At 35.5% G+C, this 26,801-nt stretch overlaps 1 protein-coding gene across 1 annotated transcript in view; it reads left to right on the top strand.

The window, feature by feature from the left end:
* Alg7 (Alg7 dolichyl-phosphate N-acetylglucosaminephosphotransferase) overlaps nucleotides 1–26,801 on the top strand; it is a 109,978-nt gene that overhangs the window by 70,567 nt on the left and 12,610 nt on the right. The window contains exon 5 of the mRNA XM_081758879.1: nucleotides 13,879–14,067. Within this exon, the coding sequence (XP_081615005.1) occupies nucleotides 13,879–14,067 (189 nt within the window). The remainder of the gene's footprint in view (nucleotides 1–13,878; nucleotides 14,068–26,801) is intronic.

Here is a 26,801-nt window from a genome sequence, read left to right as displayed (position 1 = left end):
GCGGCAGCCTCCTGCACTTACTTCAGTGCCGACAACGATTTCTTGCAACGGTAAAAGGGAATGGATTTAATTTAATAATTTGTTGTTTTCAAAAATTCAGGTGTTCTGTCAAAAGCAACGAAAGTTCCAAATAATTTTGTCTTCTACAGGCAGATGTTATATTAACTTGAAAGAATTATGGATTCATTTTGTAATCAATTTCCAGTTTTCTGGAGCTGTTATGACACAGTGCTAATTGTCCAATGCTTTTGTTTCTGCGTGACTCATTAACGAAAATCGTATTCGATAATAGCATTTATACACTAAGAAACTACAGGGTGAGCGGAAAATAGCTCCCTATTTTTAAATTTTCCCTCCTAAAATATTGTAGGTGTAAACTCAGTAGGCCTTATGCAGAATCTTTCTGACGCGTGATTAGTGCCATTCTAAAGACTTCGACTAATAATAGTTTCCTGCAGTAGTCAGGCCTTTAGTATGTCGCTAATCATACATCAAAACAACTCTGCAGAAGGTCCAGTATTTTGCACGTGTGATTTATTATATGCCATTATCTTTCCAAAAGTTACAACTCAATGTGTGCTCCAGTATTTTCTAGACACTATCTTAAACGAACAGGTACGTTTGCTACGACCTTCCTCAAGACCTCAGCAGGAACACCATTTATGATCTCGCAGATCTTACTCTCAAGTTCGCCAAGAGTTTGTGGTTACCTGCGATACTTTTCTTCCTTAGCCCACCCCGATAAAAATAAATCGCATGCGGTGAGATTTGGACTACGCGCTGGCCATTCTGTGGGTCCTGTCGATCTATCCAGCGTTGTGCGAAGCGTTCAAGTCATTGTCTTACAGGCAAGGCGTAATGAGGGAAGCTCCATCTTGTATAAATAACAGTTCATGTGAATCGTCCCATTCAGAAATTGTAGACCATTGAAAATTTTCTAACATTTCCAGGCATTCTTAATCGTTTATAGGGTGCAATAACACGGGAAGAAGTTAATCCACACCATACACACACCTATATGAAACAGTGCTTAATCACTCCAGAACTTTTTCAAATAGGTGTGGATGATCTTCATGTCATGCGAGATCATTTCACAAAGTTCAAGACGCCTATTGCAATCATCTGACTACAACTTTTGGGCATAATGAAGCTTCCACGGCCTATAATGTAACTCTTTGTGGAGAATTGCACGCACAGAATAGCGTATAATGCCACTTTCTCTTGCAGCCTGGCTTGTTGATTTTGAAGGGCATCACTCGAACATCTCCCTCATTAGGGCCACCTTTTCTTCTGATACCGAAGTTGAGGGCCTACATAATCTCTTAATGTCTATGACACTTCAGGTAGTCATTAATTTTCTGTGGCAATTTTTAATTGTTTTTGCACCCAGAACAGCTTGCCTCTCATGTTGACCCCTCCAGTTACAACTGACACTACCCACTTGGACATGTAAGAGAAAAGTTCCATGTCGAAGTTTAAGTGTCGAACCTGAGGCAAGCGGTGCTTCTGCTATTCAGCATAAAACCATTTTGCTTAAGAGCGTAACAAAATCATAGGAACATCAAACATATAGACAGTGACGGAGTTAGGTAGGGAATCTGCAAAGAACGCCATGAGAATTCAAGAAGTCCAAGATACGTTTAACTTAATAAAATTAATTTCGATTGAATTCATATCGGAGAAGGATGAGTATTAAATACGTCACATGTATGAAGTACTCCATGTGTATCTTCAGGGATGTTCAAACAGGTCATAACCTGACATTAGTCACGCAGAGAATGGTACGATAGTACAGTAAGAAGGGTTACGGGGTGCGGATATCAACAAATTGAAGGCACTGGACATTGACAAAGCTGAAAAGAAGAGTAGAAGGACTACAAGTTGTAGATGGTTTCTAATAACAGTAAAGAAGAAGGAAGAAAAGAATTAGCCAGCAGTAAAAGAAGAAGAGAGGGAACATAGAAGTAATAGGAGGGCAAGGAGTATGAGGGGAAAAATGACAGGGGGAATCGGAAAATAAAAACAGGAGACGGAAATGGATGAAGGAGTGTGAAACGAGGTAGAAAGCAGCAGAAACAATAAAGGTGAGTTGATTTTAACGTCCCGTTTAGCAGCGAGGCTATATTAACTGATTAACGTGGAATCCGAACCACGTGAGCTACCGCCTCGAATCGAACAGGGTCTCCCACGCCAAAGGCGCGTAGAAACAATAGAGGGATGAAACAACGAAGCAGTTGCTACAGGAAGTACTGATGTGAGGTGGAAAATTTTCCGTTCTAAAAAAATATCAGTAATCAAGTAACAATTCCTCAGCAATCATAAAATTGGTTGAATTCATGTACAGAAATGTAAAAAAGTGAAAGATCGTTTAAAGAATCTGAAAATTTTCATGGCTGAGACAATTTTCAGTAGTAAAACTTATGTAGGAACAAGTTAAACAATTTCCCATGAATCGAAATATTTTCTGTCTTATATGGAAAAATTGAAGAACTTTTTATGAGTCGGAAAATTTTCATCATTTTCAAGCAAAAAGTAAAACAACTTTTTGTGAATCGGAAAGTTTTATTGCTCTGTAGAAACAAGTGAAAGGAATTTTCATAGATCGGAAAATTTTCATCACGATGTAGAAACAAGTGGAAGAAACTTTTCATAAGCCGGACAATTTTGGATATTATGTATAGTGATGTTAGGTGGAAAATTTTCCACTATATTTAACTGCACATTCAGCTACAAAATTGAATTTCTGTAGAGGAAAGTTAGTTACCAACAAATTATAATTTTCCAATTAGCTTTCGGGAACCGGAAAATTTTCTAATATTTCAAGTTGGGAAGTAAATTTTACACAGTTTCTTTCTCTCTCTTCATCTACGAGCTCCTTCGTTACTAAGCGGTTAGCATACGCGCCTTTGGCTTCGAAGACCTGGCTTCGATTCCCAGCGTGAGCTCATGTAGTTCGGATTTCACGTTAATCAATTGGTCCCGTCTTATATAGTCTCGCTGCTGAAAGGGACGTTAAACTCAAAATCAACTCAGGGGGCCGCGGTGGCTCAGTGGTAGAGCGTTCACCTCTGGAGCTTGGGGTTCCGGGTTCGATCCCCGCCCCCCGCCAAGTGAACTTTGTGGTGGACAAACACCGTGTGCGTGGGTTTTCTCGGGGTTCTCCCGTTTCCTCCTAGTTTCTTCATTCCACCATTTCATTCATTACTCATCATCACCGTCTCCTTTAGCCTAACCGGCATAACCGTGGGACGTAAAACTCAAAGATTTCATTTCATTTTTCATTTCAAAATCAACTCAATTCAGCTCTCCTCTCTCTCTTTCTCTCTCTCTCTCTCTGTATATATATATATATATATATATATATATATATATATGTGTGTGTGTGTGTGTTTGTTTGTTTGTTTGCAAAGTGCAGAAAACATAAGTTCGTAGAGTACAAATATCCGATTCTATTATTTAAAATTTCAATTTATTAAAAGTCATGAATGTTTTCCGATTCATAAAAACATACTCCACTTATTCCTACATCGTTGTTTAGCCATAAAATTTATTGGTAATAAATATTGTCTTAAAAAGTTTCATGAAGTGAAAATCTAATGATTCTTCATTTCAAGTATGTTTCAAAAACTTCAATGCGTTCTTCACTCAGAATCTACCTTTGAACTTACAATATTAGATTTCTTCAGTTTAATACGCATAAGACGGTTTTCTCATAGCTTTACTACTTTTATAGATTTACATTCTGCAACATTTATAAATAAGTAGAGAGAGAGAGAGAGAGAGAGAGAGAGAGAGAAACAAACAAACACTATGTAAATATTTACTTCCCAGCTTGAAATGTTAGAAAATTTTCTGGTTCCCGAAATCTAATTGGAAAATAATAATTTGTTGCTGTCTAATTTTCCTCTATCTCAATGTGCAGTTAAATATAGTGGAAAATTTTCCACCTAATATCACTATACATAATATCCAAAACTGTCCGGATTATGAAAAGTGTTTTTACTTGTTTCTACATCGTGATGAAAATTTTCCGATCTATGAAAATTCCTTTCACTTGTTTCTACAGAGCAATAAAACTTTCCGATTCACAAAAGTTCTTTTACTTTTTGCTTGAAAATGATGAAAATTTTCCGATTCACAAAAGTTCTTTTACTTTTTGCTTGAAAATGATGAAAATTTTCCGACTCATAAAAAGTTCTTCAATTTTTCCATACAAGACACAAAATATTTCGATTTATGAAACATTGTTTCACTTGTTCCTACATAGTACTGAAAATTGTGTGAGCCATGAAAATTTTCAGATTCTTTAAACGATTTCTCACTTTTTAACATTTTAAATCAATTTTATGAATACTGAGGAACTGTTACTTAATCACTGATATTTGTTAAGAACGGAAAATTTTCCGGAAAAATATAGAAAATTTTCCACCTCACATCACGGCTAAACAACGATATAGGAATACGTGGAGTATGTTTTTATGAATCGGAAGATTTTCCGTTTCAAAATTTTCCGGAAAATTTTCATCGCTGTACAGGACAGACAATTCTTCGATTCATGAAAAATTGTTTCACATGTTCCTACATAGTACTGAAAATTTTCTAAGCAATGAAAATTTTCCGATTCTTTAAACAATCTTTCAACTTTTAACATTTCTGTACATGAATTTAATCAATTTATGAATACTGAGGAATTGTTATTTGATCACTGAAAATTTTCTGGAAAATTTTCCGGAAAATTTTCATCACTGACAGGAAGTACAGGCATTACTATACTAATGGAGCGTTATAAGTTGTTGAAGAAGTTTGTTTAGAAGAAGAAGAAGAAATGACTTTTCTTCATATTAACAGACTGAGGAGCAGCGGCGTGTACTGGTTTGATGGCTTGGGCTACCTCTAACCTTTATAACATATTATTATTATTATTATTATTATTATTATTATTATTATTATTATTATTATTATTATTATTATTATTATTATTATTGGAGTTTAGTTTCCACGTTATTATACAGTCTTCAAAATAATAAAAACCTAACAACACACTGTCCTTTTATCAAGTAGATAAAGATTTTCTCTTCACTAGCAAGACTTTTCCTATTAGTATTACGGAAAAACGATCGTACATGTCTATCTTCATTTTCTCCATGAAGTATCCCTACATTTTGCTTTGGATAGGTGGTAACCCTACTCAACAGAGTAAATGAAAGCTATCCAAGTAATAAAAAACACTGAAATAGGTGATTACCCAACCAAGGAGCCTCACAAGTAAAGGGTCCAAATGAATGAATAGAGTTGCGGAATGAGACATAGTGCGCCTGATAGAAAGAATGTGAAAATATGTGTGTGCAAAATTATAGCGGCTGAGCGCCATAAGAAACGGAGGTGGATCAAAATTGGTGGGAGAAAGGCTATGCTATGTTATAGAAATAAACCAAATAAACTGTAGAATCGTAAAAATAGTGAAAGACAATGTGAATGGTGGTAGTTTCACATATTGGTAAAACAAGGAGCAGAGTAGATCACGAACCTCCACCGACATCTTGAAATCCCCCATTTTGAAATATGTGACATTTTCATGTGATATATCAATTAGGGTCAGCATGTTCTCAAAAGGTCAATTATGAACTTTAGTGATCATTATCTGTACTTATTTGTACGATTTAGAATCATCTTTATAGTTATTTACGAAAATCTAGGAGACTGATGTTAGTATGTTGAAAGTTTGGATTATCATGAAAAGAAATATAAGTTAAACATATCTACAAGCCAAGAAAACTAATGGTGAAAATTTGATATTCAAGTTGTATATTAGTACTGTGGTTATGTTTAAGGTTTATTTTAATTGGTGTATATTGTGAGAGGTTTTGTATTTTAAATATAATTATTTTTTTTATATTTTTGATAGAATATATATATAGATATAATATAAAATGTGTTAAGTAGGTCATTTTAAGTGTGAATAAAAGATATAAGTTTTAAATCTGTGACTGATTTTAATGTTTTAGATTAGTTATGTGGTGCTTGTGAATTGGTTTATGTGTAGAGATATTTTTGGCAGTTGACAGAGTTTTAAGCATATACTTGAGGTTTTTTTTGGTTGAAGATATTGTTTTATGATCATTTGAGGTTTAATTTTAGCATAAGTTTTTAATTTGGCTGGTATTGATAAAAACAGTAATATTTTAAAATTTTATTTGATGAAGATTGTGATGTTTGGAGTTTGAAGATAAAATATGTTTTTAATATTTTAGTTATATTGAGACTGTTAATAATATAATGTTGGGTTATACATTTTTTATTTCGGAAATATTGTGAGATTATATATTATTTTGTTGTTGTTGAGGTTGTTATTTAAAGTAATGTAGAACCACGTTATGATTTAGAAAATTGGGTTTATGTATAAGTTGGAATGTGGTTTAGATGATGAAATTTGTTAATGTAAGATTTACATAATGAGGAAGTTTATTATGTAAGTTAAACTGTTTTTAGTATATAAAACGAATTTGCAGACAAGTAATATAATAATTTTTAATATTTTATTATAGATTTTTGATTTAAATTTATGTAAAGGATTTTTTTTTATTTTTAAGAATTAAATTTGAAATTAAAGTATAACACAAATAAAAAGTTTATAATTGGCTGGTTACAGTACATTATTATTTTTGATATTACTTCCCGTTTGCTTCATATAGTGCCGAAGAGAACATTTCCGGTCTGGAAGAATCGTTTCCTCTTTTTTTCACTTTTGGTCGAAAACAATGTGAAGTTTTTATAGTTACGTTTCGTTGAATGACATACTCACAAATATAGATCACAACACAATAAAATCTAATGGATTGGAATGCAATTATTACGTACTGTGAATAGACCACTATTTTTTTTCACCACTTGCTATATTTTTCACTCGACTTTCTTTATCCACCTTCGTAAGCAATAGCAGTTTGGAATGAGCATAAAATGATATCTGGATGAAAAGTGGACTACTGCAGTCGAATGCGTTTTCATGATAGTCCAAACCTTCAGCATATGAGTATCAGTGTGCTAGATTTTCGTAAATAAGTGTAAAGATGATTCTAAATCTTCCAAAGAAGTACATATAGCGATCACTGAAGTTCATAACGGACTTTTTGAGAACATGCTGACCCTAATTGATATATCACACGACTACCTTTCTGTTAAAAAAATATAACATATTTCAAAATGGTGGATTTCAAGATGGCGGCGGAGGTTCGTGATCTACTCCGCCCGTTCCTCTTTTATCAATATGTGAAACTACCACCATTTGTATTGTCTTTCCATGACCCAACAGTTTATTTGATGTATTTCAATATCATAGCATAGTCCTTCTACTAACTTTGACCCCCTCCCTCTCTATTTCTTATGGCGCTTTGCCGCTATAACTTTGCACATATATACCCTACATATTGTCATATCCTTTATTAGATGCACTATGTCTATGTAAGAGCCTTGGCAACGAAACGCAAATAATGAAACAAGTATTTATAACAGCTATGCCAACTATCGCAAAATACTATAACATAAAATTTTCTTTGCATTGACGCACGCAAACTGCTACGGAACGAGGCTCAATCTGTCCAAGACAATCTGCCCAAAATGCCTTATTATTACTCGTATAATTTTACTTCTCGTTCACATTCAAGAAACCGATTTCTCTAGAGGCAACTGTTACTTGGCAGCCCGTTCGTACGATGTGGTCGGTGGAGGAGCGAAGGGGAATGCGCTGATATAATTTGTGTTATAGTAAATAGCTAGAGATCGGTTTCCTGCTGCGTTGTCATATCGAAGACCTCTTAAGATAACGAGACAGCTGCGAGGAAAGATGTTAGTGGATCTTTCTAAACACACATAGTTTTTAGAAACTTGTATCATTGAAAGAAGATACAGAAGTGTAAAATTATCAATATAATTATAATAACTTTATACAGTGAAACGTGTCTTTAGCGGAATCGAGCGGGACTTGCAAAAATTTCCGTTAAAGTCAGGTTTCCGCTTAGTGGAGGTAGACTTTTCCTTTCTTTAAAAAAATGCATGCTTATAAAGGGGCATACTGAGAAAATATATTGCTGTACGTACATTGTTCGATTACAGTACTTCTTTCTTCTACGAATAAATACACAAAAAATTAAAATGAATACAAAATATGCTATGCACACGTTTTCTTTATTTTTCTAATAGCCAAGCAGGGTTTTCTGTGTACATTGCTGCTTGACTTTCCGCATACACTTCAGCCTGAGAAATTATACTAAGTGAATCAGAATCATTTTTTCGTAAGGCAGATTTTTGCAGTTCCTTTAAACTTCTGAGAATCTTGATATATATTTATTCTACACTGTTCTTGGAACTCGGTATCGTATTCCTCTTCTTCCTCTATCTCGTTTTCTTCTTTCCGACATTTCGTATGATACTTGATTAAGTTGCGGGGATTAAGGACGATTTGTGGGGGTGAATATGAGTAGTGGTTGGGGAAGGTCAACACTGTCCAGAAATATTTAACAAAAGAACGAACATTTTATCGCAGACAGTGTAATGTGTATGTCTCACAGAATGTCTAAACTTCTTCTAAGCGCTGTAGTCCGGAACTCAGAATTTTCCGTTTAATGTTTATTTTTCTTTCCGTTGTCCGCGTAACACAGTTTCCGCTTAATGAAGGGAGTTTTACACGTTTTGTTCTCCAAAATTCATGGGACCGTGAAATATTTCCGTTTAATACAGTTTTCCGTTTAATAAAGGGTCCGTTGAAGACAGGTTTTACTGTATATATTATATTATAATAACTTTATTTTGTAATATCCTAGGGCTACCGCCGGTAGGCCCGGTAGCCGACAAAATACGCCACGGCTAGGGAGAGTGTTGAGGAAATGAAAATCTGCCACAGTGTTTTTGTAATTGCGCGATTCAGTGGTTGTAACTAGGAAAGTTACCTATTTAAATCTGCTGATCTCTAAGATTCACGTTCTGTATGAAAACTTTGAGCAAAGAGGCTCGTGTAGTAACGAATAATAAATAAATGTTTGAATTGAAATGATACACGATTGATTTATTCCACTATTGAATTCCGAAGATTATTTCTGATTCGAGTTAAGTGAATTAATTACTCATGCTAGTTCTATTATTTAATTAATTTGCAGCTAACAAAGCCACACCTTCAAGTCTATGAATATTAGTTCTTGTAAATCGAAATACGAGAATTATTACATGCCCGGTAGGCTAATTGAAAACCAACTAATCGTAATTACCGATGGATTTAGACGTCTTGCTGCCTTAGAAAATTTTTAACTTGAGCCCACCTCTCCTGGAAACAATAATCCCCTACTTTGCTCTGCTTATTTCTCCATTCCTTAACTGTTCTTCCACTCGTTCTCCCCGGTGTTTGTATGTTTCCGTTCCTTCGTCTTGCGTGTTTAACAATAAACATTGACAGATTGTCGTGATGGGGTTGCAACAATGACAAAAATTCACTCGCCTTTTTTTTTCGTTATCAGGATAACTAAAAATAAGATCTTTAATCCTCTTGCAGAAATCGAAGCAGCAACAGATTTATCACAATAACACTCTTCTTGCAAGGCTATTTAATTTATATCCAAAACGCCGGAACGACAAGAAATCTTGAAGATAGTTATTCGGAGCGAGAGACAACCAAACTGTTATAATTTAGGTATTAATAAATCGACATTATTCACTAGTAAGCATTTGAAGTTGGAAGAGGGAAAAACAGAAAAAAAAAAAAAACATGGAAGAACAGATTGTGTTCCTACATACGAGGGTCACTACGAAAGTTTTGAGATGTGAAATAACTTACTTAAAATCAATTTAACACTTACATTTTCTCAAAGTATTCACCATTACACTGTACACACTTTTGCATATTCGAAAACCACTTTTGGAAGCAGTGTTGCCAGTCTTTTTCTTCGTGTTGAAAGTTCATTCCCGTAAGCCACTACAGCTTCTTCAGGGCTGCATAATCTCTTCCCACCATGCGATCTTTGAACTTACAATATTAGATTTCGTCAGTTTAATACGCATAAGACGGTTTTCTCATAGCTTTACTACTTTTATAGATTTACATTCTGCAACATTTATAAATAAGTAGGGGAGACCGGGTATGGTTGTAACACGTTTTGGTTGTAACAAAGCGAGTAGTTTCTACTCTAGTCACTAGATGTGGTTCATGTTCCGGTCAAAACACAAGCCCTTCATGCACGTTCAGTCACTGTTTTTGTGTGAGGTAACGCGTGTTCGTCTTGAAGTTATCGCGGTTTTGGTGTTTTTTGGGCACTTAAGTAAATTTTCTATATCCCTGAAAATATGTAATATTACAATATGTGTGCGAAACATTTAGATAATTTGAGTAAAATATTAAAAAGGATACTAATGAGTATTTGTTTACGTACTGAAACCAAATACAGAATCAACACAATTTTGCAAGTACTCTGGCAAAGATGGCTACCGCAGTATGAGGTTGGTTGTAACAAAAAAAATGGGTCTGGTTGTAACGCTGTTACAACCAGCCCCCACAGAGTAAAACAATGCATATGTAATTAAATTTGTATTATTTACTTGAAAATTGTTTACTTAAATAGTGATTCTGTTACATGAACATTGTTTCCCCCCCACTCTCTCTCTCTCGTTCTTTGAAAAGTATTTCAATTCTCTTATAAAAGTTATGTAGGTACTTAACGACACACAACAGCGTAATGTTTGCTAGGTATCCGCTGCTATAAAGGATACTGGTTTTACCTTTCTATTGAAGCAGATGTAATTTTAATCTGTAATAGTGAAATGTATGATTTATCTTGTCATCTGACGAAGACAGTGATGACGCTATTTGCCTAGTTTGTTGTGAATTATTTTCCAAAAGTGCGCCAAGAGAAAAATGGATTCAATGTAATTTTTGTCATGGATGGGCTCATGTTGTCTGCACCATGGTGACGGTGTGAATACAAATGTCACAACTGTGATTCAAATGATTCAATGTAGGTAAAAGTAAAAGTAGACTAGGTAGCTGAAAGTGTAAATTTGAGTGTCGAAGTGCATTAGATGTCGAAATGTGCATAGGGTCTAGTACTATGTTTCTAACAAATGATCATCTACTTTCTAACAAATGATCTCTTGACATTTTTAAGTTAAAAGAAATATGTCAAGGTTAGTTCTGGTTACATTTCTTTAGGTAAACCTGATATGTAAAAGACAAAATAAACCTAAATATATCATACAATTCTGTTTATTCATCAAAGTATTAGTTATATTATTGTATGTATATTGTAAACTGTAGACCTAGCTATCCATTTGCTGCTAAGATATATTTCCAATGTGAAGAGAGAGAGTTATATATATACATGTAAAAAAGCACAGTACTTTCATTAGTCATACAGTTCTCTAACGTATTCTATGTCACTCTCTGAACCTGTAACAGAGGAACATATTAAATATCGATCTTATAATCTAATATTGTGTTAATATTGTAATATATGTAATAGCAATGTATCCACTTACCAAAGATACAATGCGTTACAACGAACCCCAATCACTGTTACAACCAACCTCAACGTCGGGGTTGGTTGTAACATTTGGATAGTCTTGGTTTTTTCACTATATCTCAGCAAATACTTTACATTATCTGATATTTGCTAGGTATTTTGAGATAAGGATGTCCAAACTTCCGATCACGTGCAAAAATTCGTATTTTTCTTCAATTGGAGTCTAGTTATGGATAAAAATGTAAAAAGTGTTACAACCATACCCGGTCTCCCCTAGATATAATAGAGAGAGAGAGAGAGAGAGAGAGAGAGAGAGAAACACTATGTAAATTTTTACTTCCCAACTTGAAATATTAGAAAATTTTCTGGTTCCCGAAATCTAATTGGAAAATTATAATTTGTTGCTGTCTAATTTTCCTCTATCTCAATGTGCAGTTAAATATAGTGGACAATTTTCCACCTAATATCACTATACATAATATCCAAAACTGTCCGGATTATGAAAAGTGTTTTCACTTGTTTCTACATCGTGATGAAAATTTTCCGATTCATGAAAATTCCTTACATTTGTTTCTACAGAGCAATAAAACTTTCCGATTCACAAAAAGTTGTTTTACTTTTTGTTTTTGCTTCAAAATGATAAAAAATTTCCGACTCATAAAAAAGTTCTTCAATTTTTCCATACAAGACACAAAATATTTCGATTTATGAAACATTGTTTCACTTTTTCCTACATAGTACTGAAAATTGTGAGCCATTAAAATTTTCAGATTCTTTAAACGATCTTTCACTTTTTAACATTTTTATGCATGTTTTCAATCAATTTGATGAATACTGAGGAACTGTTACTTGATCACTGATATTTGTTAAGAACGGAAAATTTTCCGGAAAAATATAGAAGAAAATTTTCCACCTCACATCACGGCTAAACAACGATATAGGAATACGTGGAGTATGTTTTTATGAATCGGAAAATTTTCCGTTTCAAAATTTTCCGGAAAATTTTCATCGCTGTGCAGGACAGACAATTCTTCGATTCATGAAAAATTGTTTCACATGTTCCTACATAGTACTGAAAATTGTCTGAGCCATGATAATTTTCAGATTCTTTAAACGATCTTTCAATTTTTAACATTTCTATACATAAATTCAATCAATTTTATGAATGCTGAGGAATTGTTACTTGATCACTAATATTTGTTAAGAACGGAAAATTTTCCGGAAAAATATAGAAGAAAAATTTCCACCTCACATCACGGCTATACAACGATGTAGGAATAAGTGGAGTATGTTTTTATGAATCAGAAAATTTTCATCACTGGCTCAGTCCCTTCAGCAACGTTATTGGGAGGGGGTGCTCAGGAAGTTTGTGCCTATGATCACGTACTGTTCTTGTATGTTGAGTATTGCTGTTTGTAGTTGCAAAACGCCTCTCGCTCTTAACGGTGGCTGCAGGAACGTCGAGCGCTGCATGGTCTTCTATATCACAAATTCACATTGAGCTTCAGCGTATTTTACGATAAACTACATCATTCCATCGGCTCACAGAACCTGAAAAAGAAATAGACCTTAGAACTTGAACATTTTTTACAAGTACTATTTTAATTTAGTAATTGATTATATTCTTATTTAGATACCAATAGAGCTACGCACTAGACGAGACGAGATACGAGACGATAAACAGATACACTATCCGAGACGTGATGTTACTTTCACGATGGCTTTTATTGACGAGAAAGCATCAATTCTCGTCGCGTTGTCAACCCTAGTATAAAATGTAGACATTAGCCTATTCTGTAACAATCCCTGAAAAACACGATAGCCTAGTGGTAGAATTCTACTCCTAGTGAGCGGGATCTTTGGTTTGATTCAAGTCTGTGTCTGTGTACAGCTTCGCGTTTGTGAATTTTCTCGGTGTTGTTCTGACCCACTACTTTCTCATTCCACCAATTCTTATGCATTTTATGTCTTATCCTCGTTTTGTTTAAAGGGCCTAATCAAATGACCTTAAACTAAATATTTGCTTTTTATTCACTACTTTGCAACAATCCTATACACTTAAAAAGAGTATCATGAATAATAATTTTCGTATAAATCGTGCTTTGTATACTTTTTACTGGTCACCAGTGGCGTATTTAGGGGGGGGCTTCCGGGCTTAAGCCCCCCCGAAATCTTACTTACTATAGTAAAGTATATGAAATATCTTGTAGAATTTTCACATTTTCAGGCAAAGCCCTCCCCGAAAGTTAGCAAAGCCCCCCCCCCCGAAAGAAAATCGTAAATACGCCACTGCTGGTCACAAATATATATCTGCTATCTAAATGCAATGATGAAATAGATGTATTTCTTTCAAGTAATTTATGCATTGTTTCTTTTATAGGTTTCCATCGAGAGTGTTCGTAGGAGATACTTTCTGTTATTTCTCAGGGATGACATTTGCAGTTGTTGGAATCCTGGGACATTTTAGTAAAACCATGCTTCTCTTCTTCATTCCTCAAGTAATTAATTTCCTCTATTCGGTGCCTCAGTTGTTTCATTTTGTGCCATGTCCACGGCATCGTATTCCAAGGTACGTAGAAGCTATATTTTGAAATATGGTCGAAACTTTACTTTTTAAAAATAGAGTATTTAATTCTAGTTGTTATTTGTGACATCCAAAAATTGTTAGCAGTTTTATACACTTCAAATTAAAAGTTTGATACATTTTTCGTTCATACTAGATTGGTAATTGATGTACAGGCTGCCTTGTCCATAGTTATGTTTTCGTACGTACACATACACAGAAAATAGGTTCACCGATTTCATTAGTGGAATAATTTATTACCAGTGATAACTCTTCAACCAAGAAGCCGAAAAGAGAATTAATTAATTCAAATGCATAACTTATGTTAAAAGGAGCTAGGTAACTGTTTTTTTTACATTTTTGTTATTTCTTGCACGTTAATGCTTTTCAGCACCGAAACTATATGAGGCGTGGACCGACAATTTAAAATGGAATTCGAACCACCATAATCCGTTCGTATTTTAATGTTCTTCTAATGAATTTGAATGATATTTTCTTTCTGTTTAATTTTTCCTGTTACCTAATTATTTTTATAAATGGAGTGAATGCGAAAAATACATGCAGAAGTTTCAATGAAAGAATATTTCAAAAATACTATATACAGAGGTTGGACAAAAAAAAATCTACTAAAACGTTTGCGAAAGTGTGAAAATCATACCTAGTATGGTGTGGGGCCTCCTTTTGCGTCCAAAACAGCTTGGATCCGACGTGGAATGGACGCATACACCTCCTGAATCGTGGTGTGTGGAATTTTGTACCATTGTTCCTCCAAAACATGCCCCAGTTCCTTAAGGGATGCTGGTGGAGGGAAATCAGATGAGACCGAACACACCTTTCTAACTCAGACCACAATGGCTTAATGATGTTCAGATCTTGTATTGTGGGACCCAGGGGTGGTGTGATAGCTCCTGGTCATGCTCCTCAAACCATGATTTCACCGTTTTTGTAGCGTGACAGGGTGCCAAATCATCTTGGTATATGCCATCATCATCAGGGAACAATATTTGGACCATGGGTAGAACCTGGTTCCCCAAAATGGCCTCATACACCTTAGCATTCATCATTCCATGCAGAGCTATGATGGGACCTGCAGAAAACCACGATATCACTGCCCATACTAACAGAACCACTCCCATGCTTTACAGTTGGGGGCAGACAGTCTGTATCATAGGCCTGCGACGGTGTTCTCCATATGTAAACACGACCGTTTGTTGGAAACAAGGTGAAGGTCGATTCATCGGACCACATTACATGCTATTATTTTCCACTGCTCACGAGTCCACACCTTGTGGTCCTTGCACCACTGGATACGCCACTTCGCATTTAATGCTGTGACCAGGGGTTTGGCGATAGCGGCCATGCCATGAATTTTCATTTTATGAAGTTCCCGTCGCACTGTCTTCGAAGAAACCGGGTTCTGTAGGCCGGAATTGAGTTCAGACGTAATTTTTATTGCAGTGGTCTTCTTTTTAGCTGCTACAATTCGTTTTAATGCCCTCCGGTCCCTATCTGAGAAGATTGTCTTACGACCACTGTTGTGCTTTGTAGACGTCGTTTGCCCATGAATTGTGTATGTCCTCGTGACATTGGACACCGTGCCTTTCGATACCCGCACAATGTTCGCCACTGCTGCCACTGAAGCTCAACCAAACGGGCACTAACGATCATGCCTCTTTGGAAGTCTGTCAGATCGCCCATTTTACCGCACCACTTTCACACCACAACACTCACAGGTAAACTGGTTACTGCTGACGGTAGAGGAAGGTCGACATGACACATTGAAAACAAACAAACAAACAAAATGATCGGCAACCGCAACACGTGTTGTACAGTGGAGGGCCAAAGTTAGTGTTCTGTATGAAGTGTCTTTAGATTTTTTTGTCTACCCCCTATACATATATATATATATATATATATATATATATATATATATATATATATATATACAGTGTGTTCAAAAAGGTCGGGAAAGTGGAATATCTCGAGAAATGCACTTGAGATTCAAAAATCACGTATCCAATATTTTAAAAAGATCTATTTAACTAACATGAAATGAAGTCCCCCTCCCCCTCCCTAACGGGGGGAGGAGGGCAACTTGAAAATTTCAAGTAGAAACTCCCTATTTTTATTGCAGATTCGGATTCTGCGATCAAAATAAGCAACTTTTCCTGGAAGTACTTTTTCGTTATCTTTCTAGATGGCGCTGTAATCGCAAAAAATGGACATCATCATACCGACGTCCCCTTACTTTGCGACCTGTAATATTACCGAAATGACAAAAAGTGTGACAAATGTAGTTATGCAAGAAAGTACTCATATCAGGGGGCTATAAAATTGTGTGAACAAGTGCTCTAGGGGTCTCATCATAGAGCTTCAGGGCCCAGCTTGAAAATTTCAAATGGAAACCGCGTTTTTTAATTGGAGATTCTACACAGTAAAAAATGGTTGTGTTAATTCAACTCAATTTTAACACAGTGCAGTGGTTCCAGCGTGAGTACTACTATGCGGTGTTAGTTCAACACAGCCCCCGCGGTGTTGATGTTTAACACATGGGGTGTGTTAGGACTTTAACACAACCGGTGTTGAGCGGTGTTAAATTCGGATCTGTGTTAGTATTTTCGGTGTTGATTCGACATGTCAGGGTCGGTAGTGTGGAGAATAGTGTTGAGTGTTATTTGTGGTGGTGTTGCACCAACACGAAGAAAGTAACACAGTGTGTAGTGTGTTAATTATTTTGTGTTAATATTACACCATGTCAAGTATCAATATAACACAGTCTCTGTGTTACTTCAACATCGTTTTTCAACACACTATCTGTCATAATTCAAAGTCAAAGCCGTGTAAATAACATCGTTTTGGTGTTAATTCAACACTCCCTGTGTTAAAATTCAAGGTTCAGACCACCAGATTAACACCATTTTTTATGTTAGTTCGACTCCACTTCTGTGTTACTACGACACCTATTTCGGTGTTGAAATAACTCCGCGTGTGGTGTTGATGTAACCATTTTTCTGTTAGAAAACCATGCGGTGTGCATGCTAACACTTACCGAAGATTCTAATTTTAAAATAAGAATAGTAAACTACAGAACACTTCATATGAAAAACCTTCATAAGAATTTTTGTCGTCCTCCCCAAGATTAGTGTGAAGTATTTCTTGATGGTGCGAAACACAACCTTCACCAACATCTTGTTCAAATATGATAGGAAACTCTTACCTATATCCTTATAATAGTTTGTTTGCCTCTTAATCGTGATTCTACTTGTTTTCCGCCATTTTTGAAGCAAAGTCCCCGGTGTTGACTGATGAGTGCAGTGTAGAAGTGACACAGTAATACGATGTTGTTTCTCGCTGTTGACATGTTTCTTCAGAAACATTATGTAAAACAATTGAAAACGCATCGTCGCGTGGTTTGCATGTTGGAATTTTGTTAATACCTGGATTTCTTTAAGTATTTCTACTGTGTTTCTGTGTTTGTTTGTAGTTTCAATTCATAAGCCTTTATAATTAGATGCCCAACATATTTGGCAATCACACAGGAAACAACACCGAAGATTCTACACTTGGGTTAATTTAACACACAGGCTGTGTGTCATTTCAACTACTGGCGTTTGACACACCAACTCCAAATGGAGAGTGAGTTGTTCTAACCACCTGTTTGTGTTATATTTTAACACAATTGTCTTAACACGTAGCCATGTCATTGAAATAACACAACGATTTTTTACAGTGTAATTCTGCGATAGAAAATAAGCAACTTTTACTTGAAGCAATTTTTCGTTATTCTGCTAGATGGCTCTGCAATCGCAAAAATTGAATATCATCGTACGCACATACGTCACCTGAGGCTGGTGATACCTCGAGAAATACTTTGCAATTTTAACACTTGTCCAATATTTTTAAATATATATTCAACTATCATAAAATAAAGTTGCCTTTATCTCCCCAAAATTTCAAATATAAACCCTCTACCTTAAGGCTGATTCGGATTCTGCGACCAAAAATATGCTACTTTTACTTTAAGAATTTTTCGTTATCCTCCTAGATAGTACATAAATCGATTAAAAATAATAATAATAATAATAATAATAATAATAATAATAATAATAATAATAATAATAATTTAATAATATCGTTGTTGTACGTCACCTGAGGCTGATAAATGAAAAGCTGGTTCAAGAAGTGGACATGCAGTGTGTTGTTGCTAAGACTTGCAAACAAATAGTTATGAACATGTTTGTAATAATATTCTTCAAGAACAGATTTTTCTGTAAGATTGTGGACACTATGAAAGTTGATTAACGCCAGCTCTCCGTTGGGACATGAAGTTTCAATTAATAATCGGACATAGTGTCAAAAAACAATTAAGTTATTCATTTTCGTAATGTTTATGTAGATATTATAATGATTTGATTTGAATATAAACCATGTGATTTTACCTGAGAGGTAAAAGTGAAAGTGAACACGTAATGTTGATCGGTGAATCTATTAAAGTTTAAAATGAAATCATCAGTTTGTTGTTATGGTTATGTAGATGTGCATAGTTATGATTTGATTTGAAACTACATGCAATTCCATCTGAGAAGTGAAAGTAAATGTGAACATGTAAAGTTAATCTATGGATCAAATAGTCATTAGAAAAGAGAGCAAATGTGCTTTTATAAAATTAGTGTAACAAATAACATTTGATCACAAGACATACGCATGTGTCATTCCTATGGCATGTTCTGTAAATACTTATCGTTGGTCGTAAATTACGGTCCAGTAACATAGAAGCTATTAAATATTGGTAGCAGTAATCATTGTTACAGAAAATCTCTGAACATTCAAGATGTATTTCAACTGTATTTCAACTGGTTTGTATTAGAACTCTCAAAGTGAAGTTGTAACGCTCTCGATGATGCGAGGATGGGGCAATCGCGAAAGGTCATGTGGAGAAGTAAGGGTAATAGTTAACGAAAAAAAATTCGCGTTCCAAACAATCCCATTTCGAGATCTACTGTCGAATGCATCGTAAGACGCGTCGGGAAAACGGTAACTATAAAAGAGTGTAACATTCCTAATCGACCGAAATGGGCGATAAACAGCTCTCATTTATTAGCATTCATATAGCTGCTGAACAACATGAGATTAGTCACATGTCTGCGAAAAGAATGTTGAAGAAAATAAAGTTCCGCCCATACAAAATTCATCTGATATATCAGGTGAATGAAGATGTCTGTGATCATCGTGTAGAATTTTCTGAAAATATGATGAAACAAATCAATGATGATCCACCACCACAATTGTATTTTCTGATGAAGCCACGTTCCACTTAACTGGTTACATTAACAGATATAATTGCAGGTTTCGATTTGACAGCAATCTCATTGGTCCTTTGCAAACTCACTCTAAATCCTGAAAATTTGAATATCTGAGAAGCAGTGCTAAATAATACAATAACTGTCCTCCTTTTTAGCAATGTCAATTTGATTTTTGAACTGTGTGAGGAGATGCTTCGAAATCAAGTAGTTCCATCAATGAGAGACACTCTCAGTTTTGTCCACAGATGGTTCCAGCAAGATGGTGCAAGACCCAACTACATTATAAATATGCGGCAATTTCTTAACACTGAATTTCCTAAATAACATTGGCAGAAGAGGCGAGGTCGAGTGACCCGCTCGTTCTGTTACCCTGATTTATCGTCACTAGAACACTTTTTCTGGGGTTTTCTAAAAGTCCGAGATACCAAACAATGCCAACCAGTGTGGATAATCTTCGTCAAAGGGTTATTCATGAAGTTGCACTTATTGAACTGGACGTTATCAGGAATGCAATATTTATCTTTTACCATCGAATTGCTCACTGTCAGACCAAGAAAGGTGCGCAATTTGAGCACTGCTGTGAAATATCAGTTACATTTTGTTCATCTGCAAATTTTATACAACCAAGTCGTGAGAGGCAAGGGGACTCACGATAATCAAGTTCTTCGAGATAATCAAGTTCTTCGGAAGACAGTACGTGGCTGGTAAAGCTGATGTATAGTTACGCATTCCGCAGCTAACCTAACAGTAAATTAAGATAGCAGGAAACGAAGACAGGACAACGTTCTCTACTTTCGAATTTCATGTGAAACGGAATGTAGTTAGTGTTCAACGAAGTTAGGGTTATGTTAAATCCAAGTGTATCAGTCACACCTCCCTAAGAATTTAACTGAACTTTGAGAACGCATTTACTGTAAAAAGCAGGTGGATCTACTGATTCTGACATACCCCTGTATATCAATTAATTTTCTTTGTGCTTTATCAACGTTTTGTAAATTTGTTCTGCTGTGAAATCTCCGTCATTTTTGTACTTTTTCGTACTAGTGTGAAAGAAATGATTTTATTTATTCTGTCCATGTCAGGTGATATTTAACGAACATATTGGTCTACTTGATTTTTACAATTCAAGGGAAGATGTGTCTTGTTGTAAAGCATAAACATTGTCCTTTCTATATCGTAATGGTTTACAACGGCCGCATTGAAATGTGAATAAAAGCAATTTTGTTTTATGCTAAGCCTTTTTAAAATATTGATAACGTATTCCGTGCTTTTTAATTGCACGTGAATTTCTAGAAATATTTAGGTTATCATCAATCCCAGGTAAAGTAGATAATATTTCTTTTTTGTGATTACAATTCCACCTAGGTAGATAACGAAAAGTACTTTGAATAAAATTTGCGTATTTTCGGTCGCAAAATCAAAATCTTCAATACAAATAGCGGGTTTCCATCTGCAATTTACAAGTTGACCCCTGAGCCCTATGATGGGACCGCTGGGGACAATTGTTCACAGAATTTTATAGGCTTCTGACATGGGTACATTCTTGCGTCACTAGATTTGTTAAATTTTTGTCATTTCGGAAATGTTTTAGGTCTCAAAGTTAGGAGACGTCGCGTCGGTACGATGATACTCTTTTTTTGTGATTTCATCGCCATCTAGTAGAATAATGAAAATGTGCTTCAAGTAAAAGTTGCTTAGTATTAGACCCAGAATCAGATTCTGCAATAAAAATAGTGGGTTTCCATTTGAAATTATTAAATTGGCCCCTGGAGCCTTATGATAGGACCCCCGGGGCACTTGCTGTCCAGAGAATTTTATAAGCCCCTGACATGGGTACCTTCTTGCGTAACCAGATTTGAGACATTTTTTTGTCATTTCAGAAATATTTCAGATTGCAAAGTGAGGGGACGTAGGTACTAGTCCAGTAAAGATAGCCCATTTTTCTGCCAAGAAAGGAACAAATTAGTAACAAGCTGAAAATTGGTATGGAAGTAAGGGAATGTGTCAGGAATAACATACTAAAGGTCCCCTAAAATCCCACTGTAGCTTTTCCCGCAATTTTGAAAAATGTCGCCAACTTTAGACAACGACTGGGAATTTATGGACATTGTCACCCTTTACGTTTATTCCTCTAGCCACCCTTCTAATTATCACAAAACCATGAATCATATATGGTTGTAAAGCTTGAAAGACAGAAAATCTAAGTAAATAACATATATGCCTATCGTGCTAAATTTCTAGAAGAAGAGGAAGAATAAATCAGCTTTTTTATTTAAAAACTATGTATTTTCAGAAATTATGAGAAGTTTGCGACACTGAGAGTTATTTCACATCAACAAAACAACACCAACAGATCAGATGTCCTTGATATTTATCTCAATCATAGCCAACAATGACACAAATCGGTGCAATACAAGCCGAGAAAAAATATAACTAATGTTACTTTCTGACCTCTTTGTACAAAAGTGCATAGGATGACATTCACTTTTACGGTTCTAGTCACCTTCTTTTATCACGTAGGACCAAGAGTTATATATCATTGGAAATCATAAGAAACGTAAATTCGAACGAGGTAACACTTATACTAATCAAGCCCAATCTATGGAAGAAGCGCAAAACCCAAAATTTCGGGACAAAACGTGATTTTTGCATAAATTCTTTAAACTTTGCAACACTGCCAATTATCGTATGTTAACAAAACTGAGCCACCGTTTTCATTATCATCATTATTAATTTACTTTTAAAATGGCGTACGTTTTTCCCAATAGAGTATGCTTTTATGACACATAGTTTTACATCACTTAAATATAGCACAAAAATTATTTATTGGCAACATTAGAAAGTAGCAGAAATTGGCGATCTCCTTTTCATGGGAAAATTCGTAATTCACACACTTAAAATCACTCTCAACTACAACAGCCATTTGAATGTAATTTTTTTTTAAAATGTCTTGTTTATAACTAGAATGCAATTTTCCTGCTAGTATTATTCAAATCAACTTAATATTTACATTAGACGTTAGTATGCACTTTAAGAACATTTTTGTAACTTGTCATTTTGGACTTATTTTATTAGAAATCAATGAGGTTATCATTATCTCATTCATCTCCATGGTCTTCATCATTTGGTTTTGCATTCATACATCCAATTCCTCGACACTGACATAAATTAGAGCACACAATTCCTGCTTTTCGACAACCGTACATAAGATCAATGCCCTTTTTACAGTCAGAATATTACACAGAGTAGGTTCCTTGGTCATTCTTGCTGGTACGAGAATGCCTCCTAATGTTGTCCATCCATATTCAGTCGTTCGCAAATCATTTCCACGGTACAATTGAACCTGATTATATGTTGTTTCGCAGCATCACTGGTGGGTGGCAATTTTGCCAATTGTATTTCGTTCTGGATGGGGAGTGACGTACTGCATGGATTTATGAATGATACTGGAATTCATCCAGTAAGGTTACTGTTGCTGGAGAATCGTAGTGTGTTCGTAGAAATAATGTGCCAGCTTCATAGATTGTACACTAGCATTATCATGGTCCAAAACTTCAAGTAATCGGCATAAATCTTCCCATTTTTGAAATAATCGTAATGGCTTTTTCTTTCCCTGTAGATACAAACCACATGATGTGTTGCATCCAGTTAAAGCATGGTAACTGAGCAAAACGGTTAGCATATTTGTCTGTATATCTTACAACTTCTTAGTACTAAATTCTTTACTCAAGTCTTGTCCACGTCCAAACTTTCGAAATGTGATGTCGTACTGATTATTACCTTGTTCAAGCAAAATGATTAAAATGTCAACATCCTCGCCAATTATTACGACGTGCCTACAAGGATTTAAAGACTTTGCTACAGCAGTTTTATCTATAAGTGCGTCAGCATCACTTCTTGCCTGCTGGCTTTGAATTCCAGCTTGTGTCAAATGAACCATCAACTCACGGGCGAAACAATTCTTATTTTTGAAATTACCTAAAAATTTATCTGTTTTTGTTGATAATACGGTTTCATTTGTGAATAACACCAAAACTGATCGAACCTTTGACTCACGTTGCTCCCGCTCAGCGGCTTTTGTACAGTTTTCAGTGCAATACTCGTAAAATTAACTGTTGCTTTCGTTCCTAAGTTTGTGAGTACATAGGACACATACGAGTTGTGCACGTCAAGGTATGTTTCATGTTGTGACCAAACAACATGATGTAGAAGCCAGCCTCCATCTATAAAGTAAACAGTGTTTTCAATTTGAGTTTTAAAATCTGTCCGATATTCAAACATGTCGTACAAAGCGGACTTTTTCGTTTTTCTCATGGACGTTTCTGTGAAGAGAGAAAGTGAATAGGGTGCAAGCTCGTAAGCAAAACACTGCTGGAGTTCTTTTTCGGACTTCACTACGCATATGATTCAGTTGAAGTATATTATTTATAGCCAGTAGCTCATCACGGATACGCACTACATTTCGCAGTACGGGATGACTTTATCTTTTTGTTTAAGTTTCATAATCCCAAAAGTCTGTCCAAACATTCCTTCCATAGCAGCCAATCCGATTTTCTTAGATTTATCAGTTGACCATTTCATTACCTACCATGTTAGTGCTTAGGGACGCGAGCTCCAGATATGAAGGGAATGGAGAATGCTGGCAAAACCAACGCAAGAATTTCTTTAGATGCTATATATCACTCGATTGACTGCTTTGCTACAAGGTCCACATGCCGACCAGTGTGAAGTTCATGCCTATCTTTGTTTAATAATTTTTCAAGACATTCTCGTAAGTGGCACGCTGCTGGCATACTTGACACACACCTAGATATCATCTTTTCAGTCATGTCTCTCCCATAGGTCAGTCCACCGCTGCTCTTCATTGCTCTCACTAAAACCTCCTCAATCGTCATATCAGACCATGTATCACAAAAAAATATATCTTTTCTGCGAATAGTGAAGTAACCGTCTCCTGTAAATAGCTGGCTGGAACTCATGAGGATCCATTTCATTCCACAACCGCAGTGCCTATTTGGCATACAAAAGATGCCCAGCTGCATAGAAGTATGGTAACATTTCTCACATGCAGTGAAGATGAAGATTCAAGTCTCCAGTTCTTTCGAATTAAAAGACGCATAATTTCTACAAGCTGAAAGTACAGAGCGAATGAATAACTTAGAGATACGGCTTGTTTCTGCAGCAGCGTCCATGAATAACTTCAGGTCATTTGCAATCTTGATTGATTATGTTTGAATGTTGAACAACTACATCAGTATTGATATCTTCTTCAGTCATCAGAGGAATACAAACATCTCGCAATTGACGCACAAACTCCTCAGTGGCGTCTAATTCATTAAATATATATATATTGCAATTGCTAACTGTGTTTAAAAAAACATTTAAAAAATGTGCTCGCAAAGCACGAGCAATAGGAATGGCCTTTCTTCATCTGTGGCATGGAGTTACTAGCATACACACAAGACCAAACTTCTTCAATGCCACTATCTTTCATTATATATGCAACTGTTTCCATAAATGGCATTATAGTGTGGAAACCCCCAAGTCTAACAATCACTGACGGTAATTCACCAGAATTTCTACATGCTGTTACAATGTTACATGCTTTGGAGTAGAAAGGTTGATCCAACGTGACTAAGCACACTTGTTTGCTTATTTCCTGCACATTCTTTGCTGGCAAACATAAGCGCCGAGTATATAGCATCCATGCTTATTGGCTGAAGATTGATGAAATGTAGAATTACTACTTGATATATTTGGTACTTATGGTTGTTGCTTGTCACCAGCTGCATAAATTTATTCCAATTCGGGCAAGTTGGTGTCTTCAACCACTTGAGAATTATCCATGTTACATCGTACAGAAGGCGGATTTAAGTTTGCATTACCTTTGCGTGTGTACGTTAAAAGTGGTATATTCCATTCATTCTTTGACAGTTTATGTTCTTTGAGCCCAGGTATTGCTCAATGATATGCAAGCGACTGAATAACGAATGGACAACATTAGGAGGTATTTTCGTACCAGCAAGAATGACCAAGGAACATACTCCGTGTAATATCCTGATTGCAAAAAGGGCTGTGAACGTATGTACGGTTGTCGGAAAGCAGGAATTGTGTGCTCTAATTTATGTCAGTGTCGAGGAATTGGATGTATGAATGCAAAACCAAATGATGAAGACCATGGAGATAAACGAGATAATGATAACCTCATTGATTTCTAATAAAATAAGTCCGAAATGACAAGTTACAAAAATGTTCTTAAAGTGCATACTAACGTCTAATGTAAGTATTAAGTTGATTTGAATAATACTAGCAGGAAAATTGCATTCTAGTTATAAACAAGACATTTTAAAAAAAATTACATTCAAATGGCTGTTGTAGTTGAGAGTGATTTTAAGTGTATGAATTACGATTTTCCCATGAAAAGGAGATCACCAATTTCTGCTACTTTCTAATGTTGCCAATAAATAATTTTTGTGCTATATTTAAGTGATGTAAAACTATGTGTCATAAAAGCATACTCTATTGGGAAAAACGTACGCCATTTTAAAAGTAAATTAATAATGATGATAATGATAACGGTGGCTCAGTTTTGTTAACATACGATAATTGGCAGTGTTGCAAGGTTTAAAGAATTTATGCGAAAATCACGTTTTGTCCCGAAATTTTGGGTTTTGCGCTTCTTCCATAGATTGGGCTTGATTAGTATAAGTGTTACCTCGTTCGAATTTACGTTTCTTATGATTTCCAATGATATATAACTCTTGGTCCTATGTGATAAAAGAAGGTGACTAGAAACGTAAAAGTGAATGTCATCCTATGCACTTTTGTACAAAGAAGTCAGAAAGTTGCATTAGTTATATTTTTTCTCGGCTTGTATTGCACCGATTTGTGTCATTGTTGGCTATGATTGAGATAAATATCAAGGACATCTGTTGGTGTTGTTTCGTTGATGTGAAATAACTGTCAGTGTTGCAAATTTCTCATGATTTCTGAAAATACATAGTTTTTAAATAAAAAAAAGCTGTTTTATTCTTCCTCTTTTTCTAGAAATTTAGCACGATAGGCATATATGTTATTTACTTAGATTTTCTGTCTTTCAAGCTTTACAACCATATATGATTCATGGTTTTGTGATAATTAGAAGGGTGGCTAGAGGAATAAACATAAAGGGTGACGATTTCCATAAATTCCCAGTCGTCGTCTAAAGATGGCGGACATTTTTTTAAAAATTCGGGAAAAGCTACCGTGGGATTTTAGGGGACTTTTAGTATGCTATTCCTGACACGTTCCCCTACTTCCATACCAATTTTCAGCTTGTTACCTATTTTTACTGGACTATACGATGATATTCATTTTTTTGCGATTACAGCGCCATCTAGAAAGATAACTAAAAAGTACTTCCAGCAAAAGTTGCTTATTTTTGGTCGCAGAATCCGA

The sequence above is a fragment of the Thermobia domestica genome, chromosome 5 (assembly GCF_964235325.1).
Source record: "Thermobia domestica chromosome 5, izTheDome1.hap1.1, whole genome shotgun sequence".
Lineage (NCBI taxonomy): Eukaryota > Metazoa > Arthropoda > Insecta > Zygentoma > Lepismatidae > Thermobia > Thermobia domestica.
The sequence above is the reverse complement of the archived record's forward strand: the minus strand, read 5'-3'. Positions and strand labels throughout refer to the sequence as shown.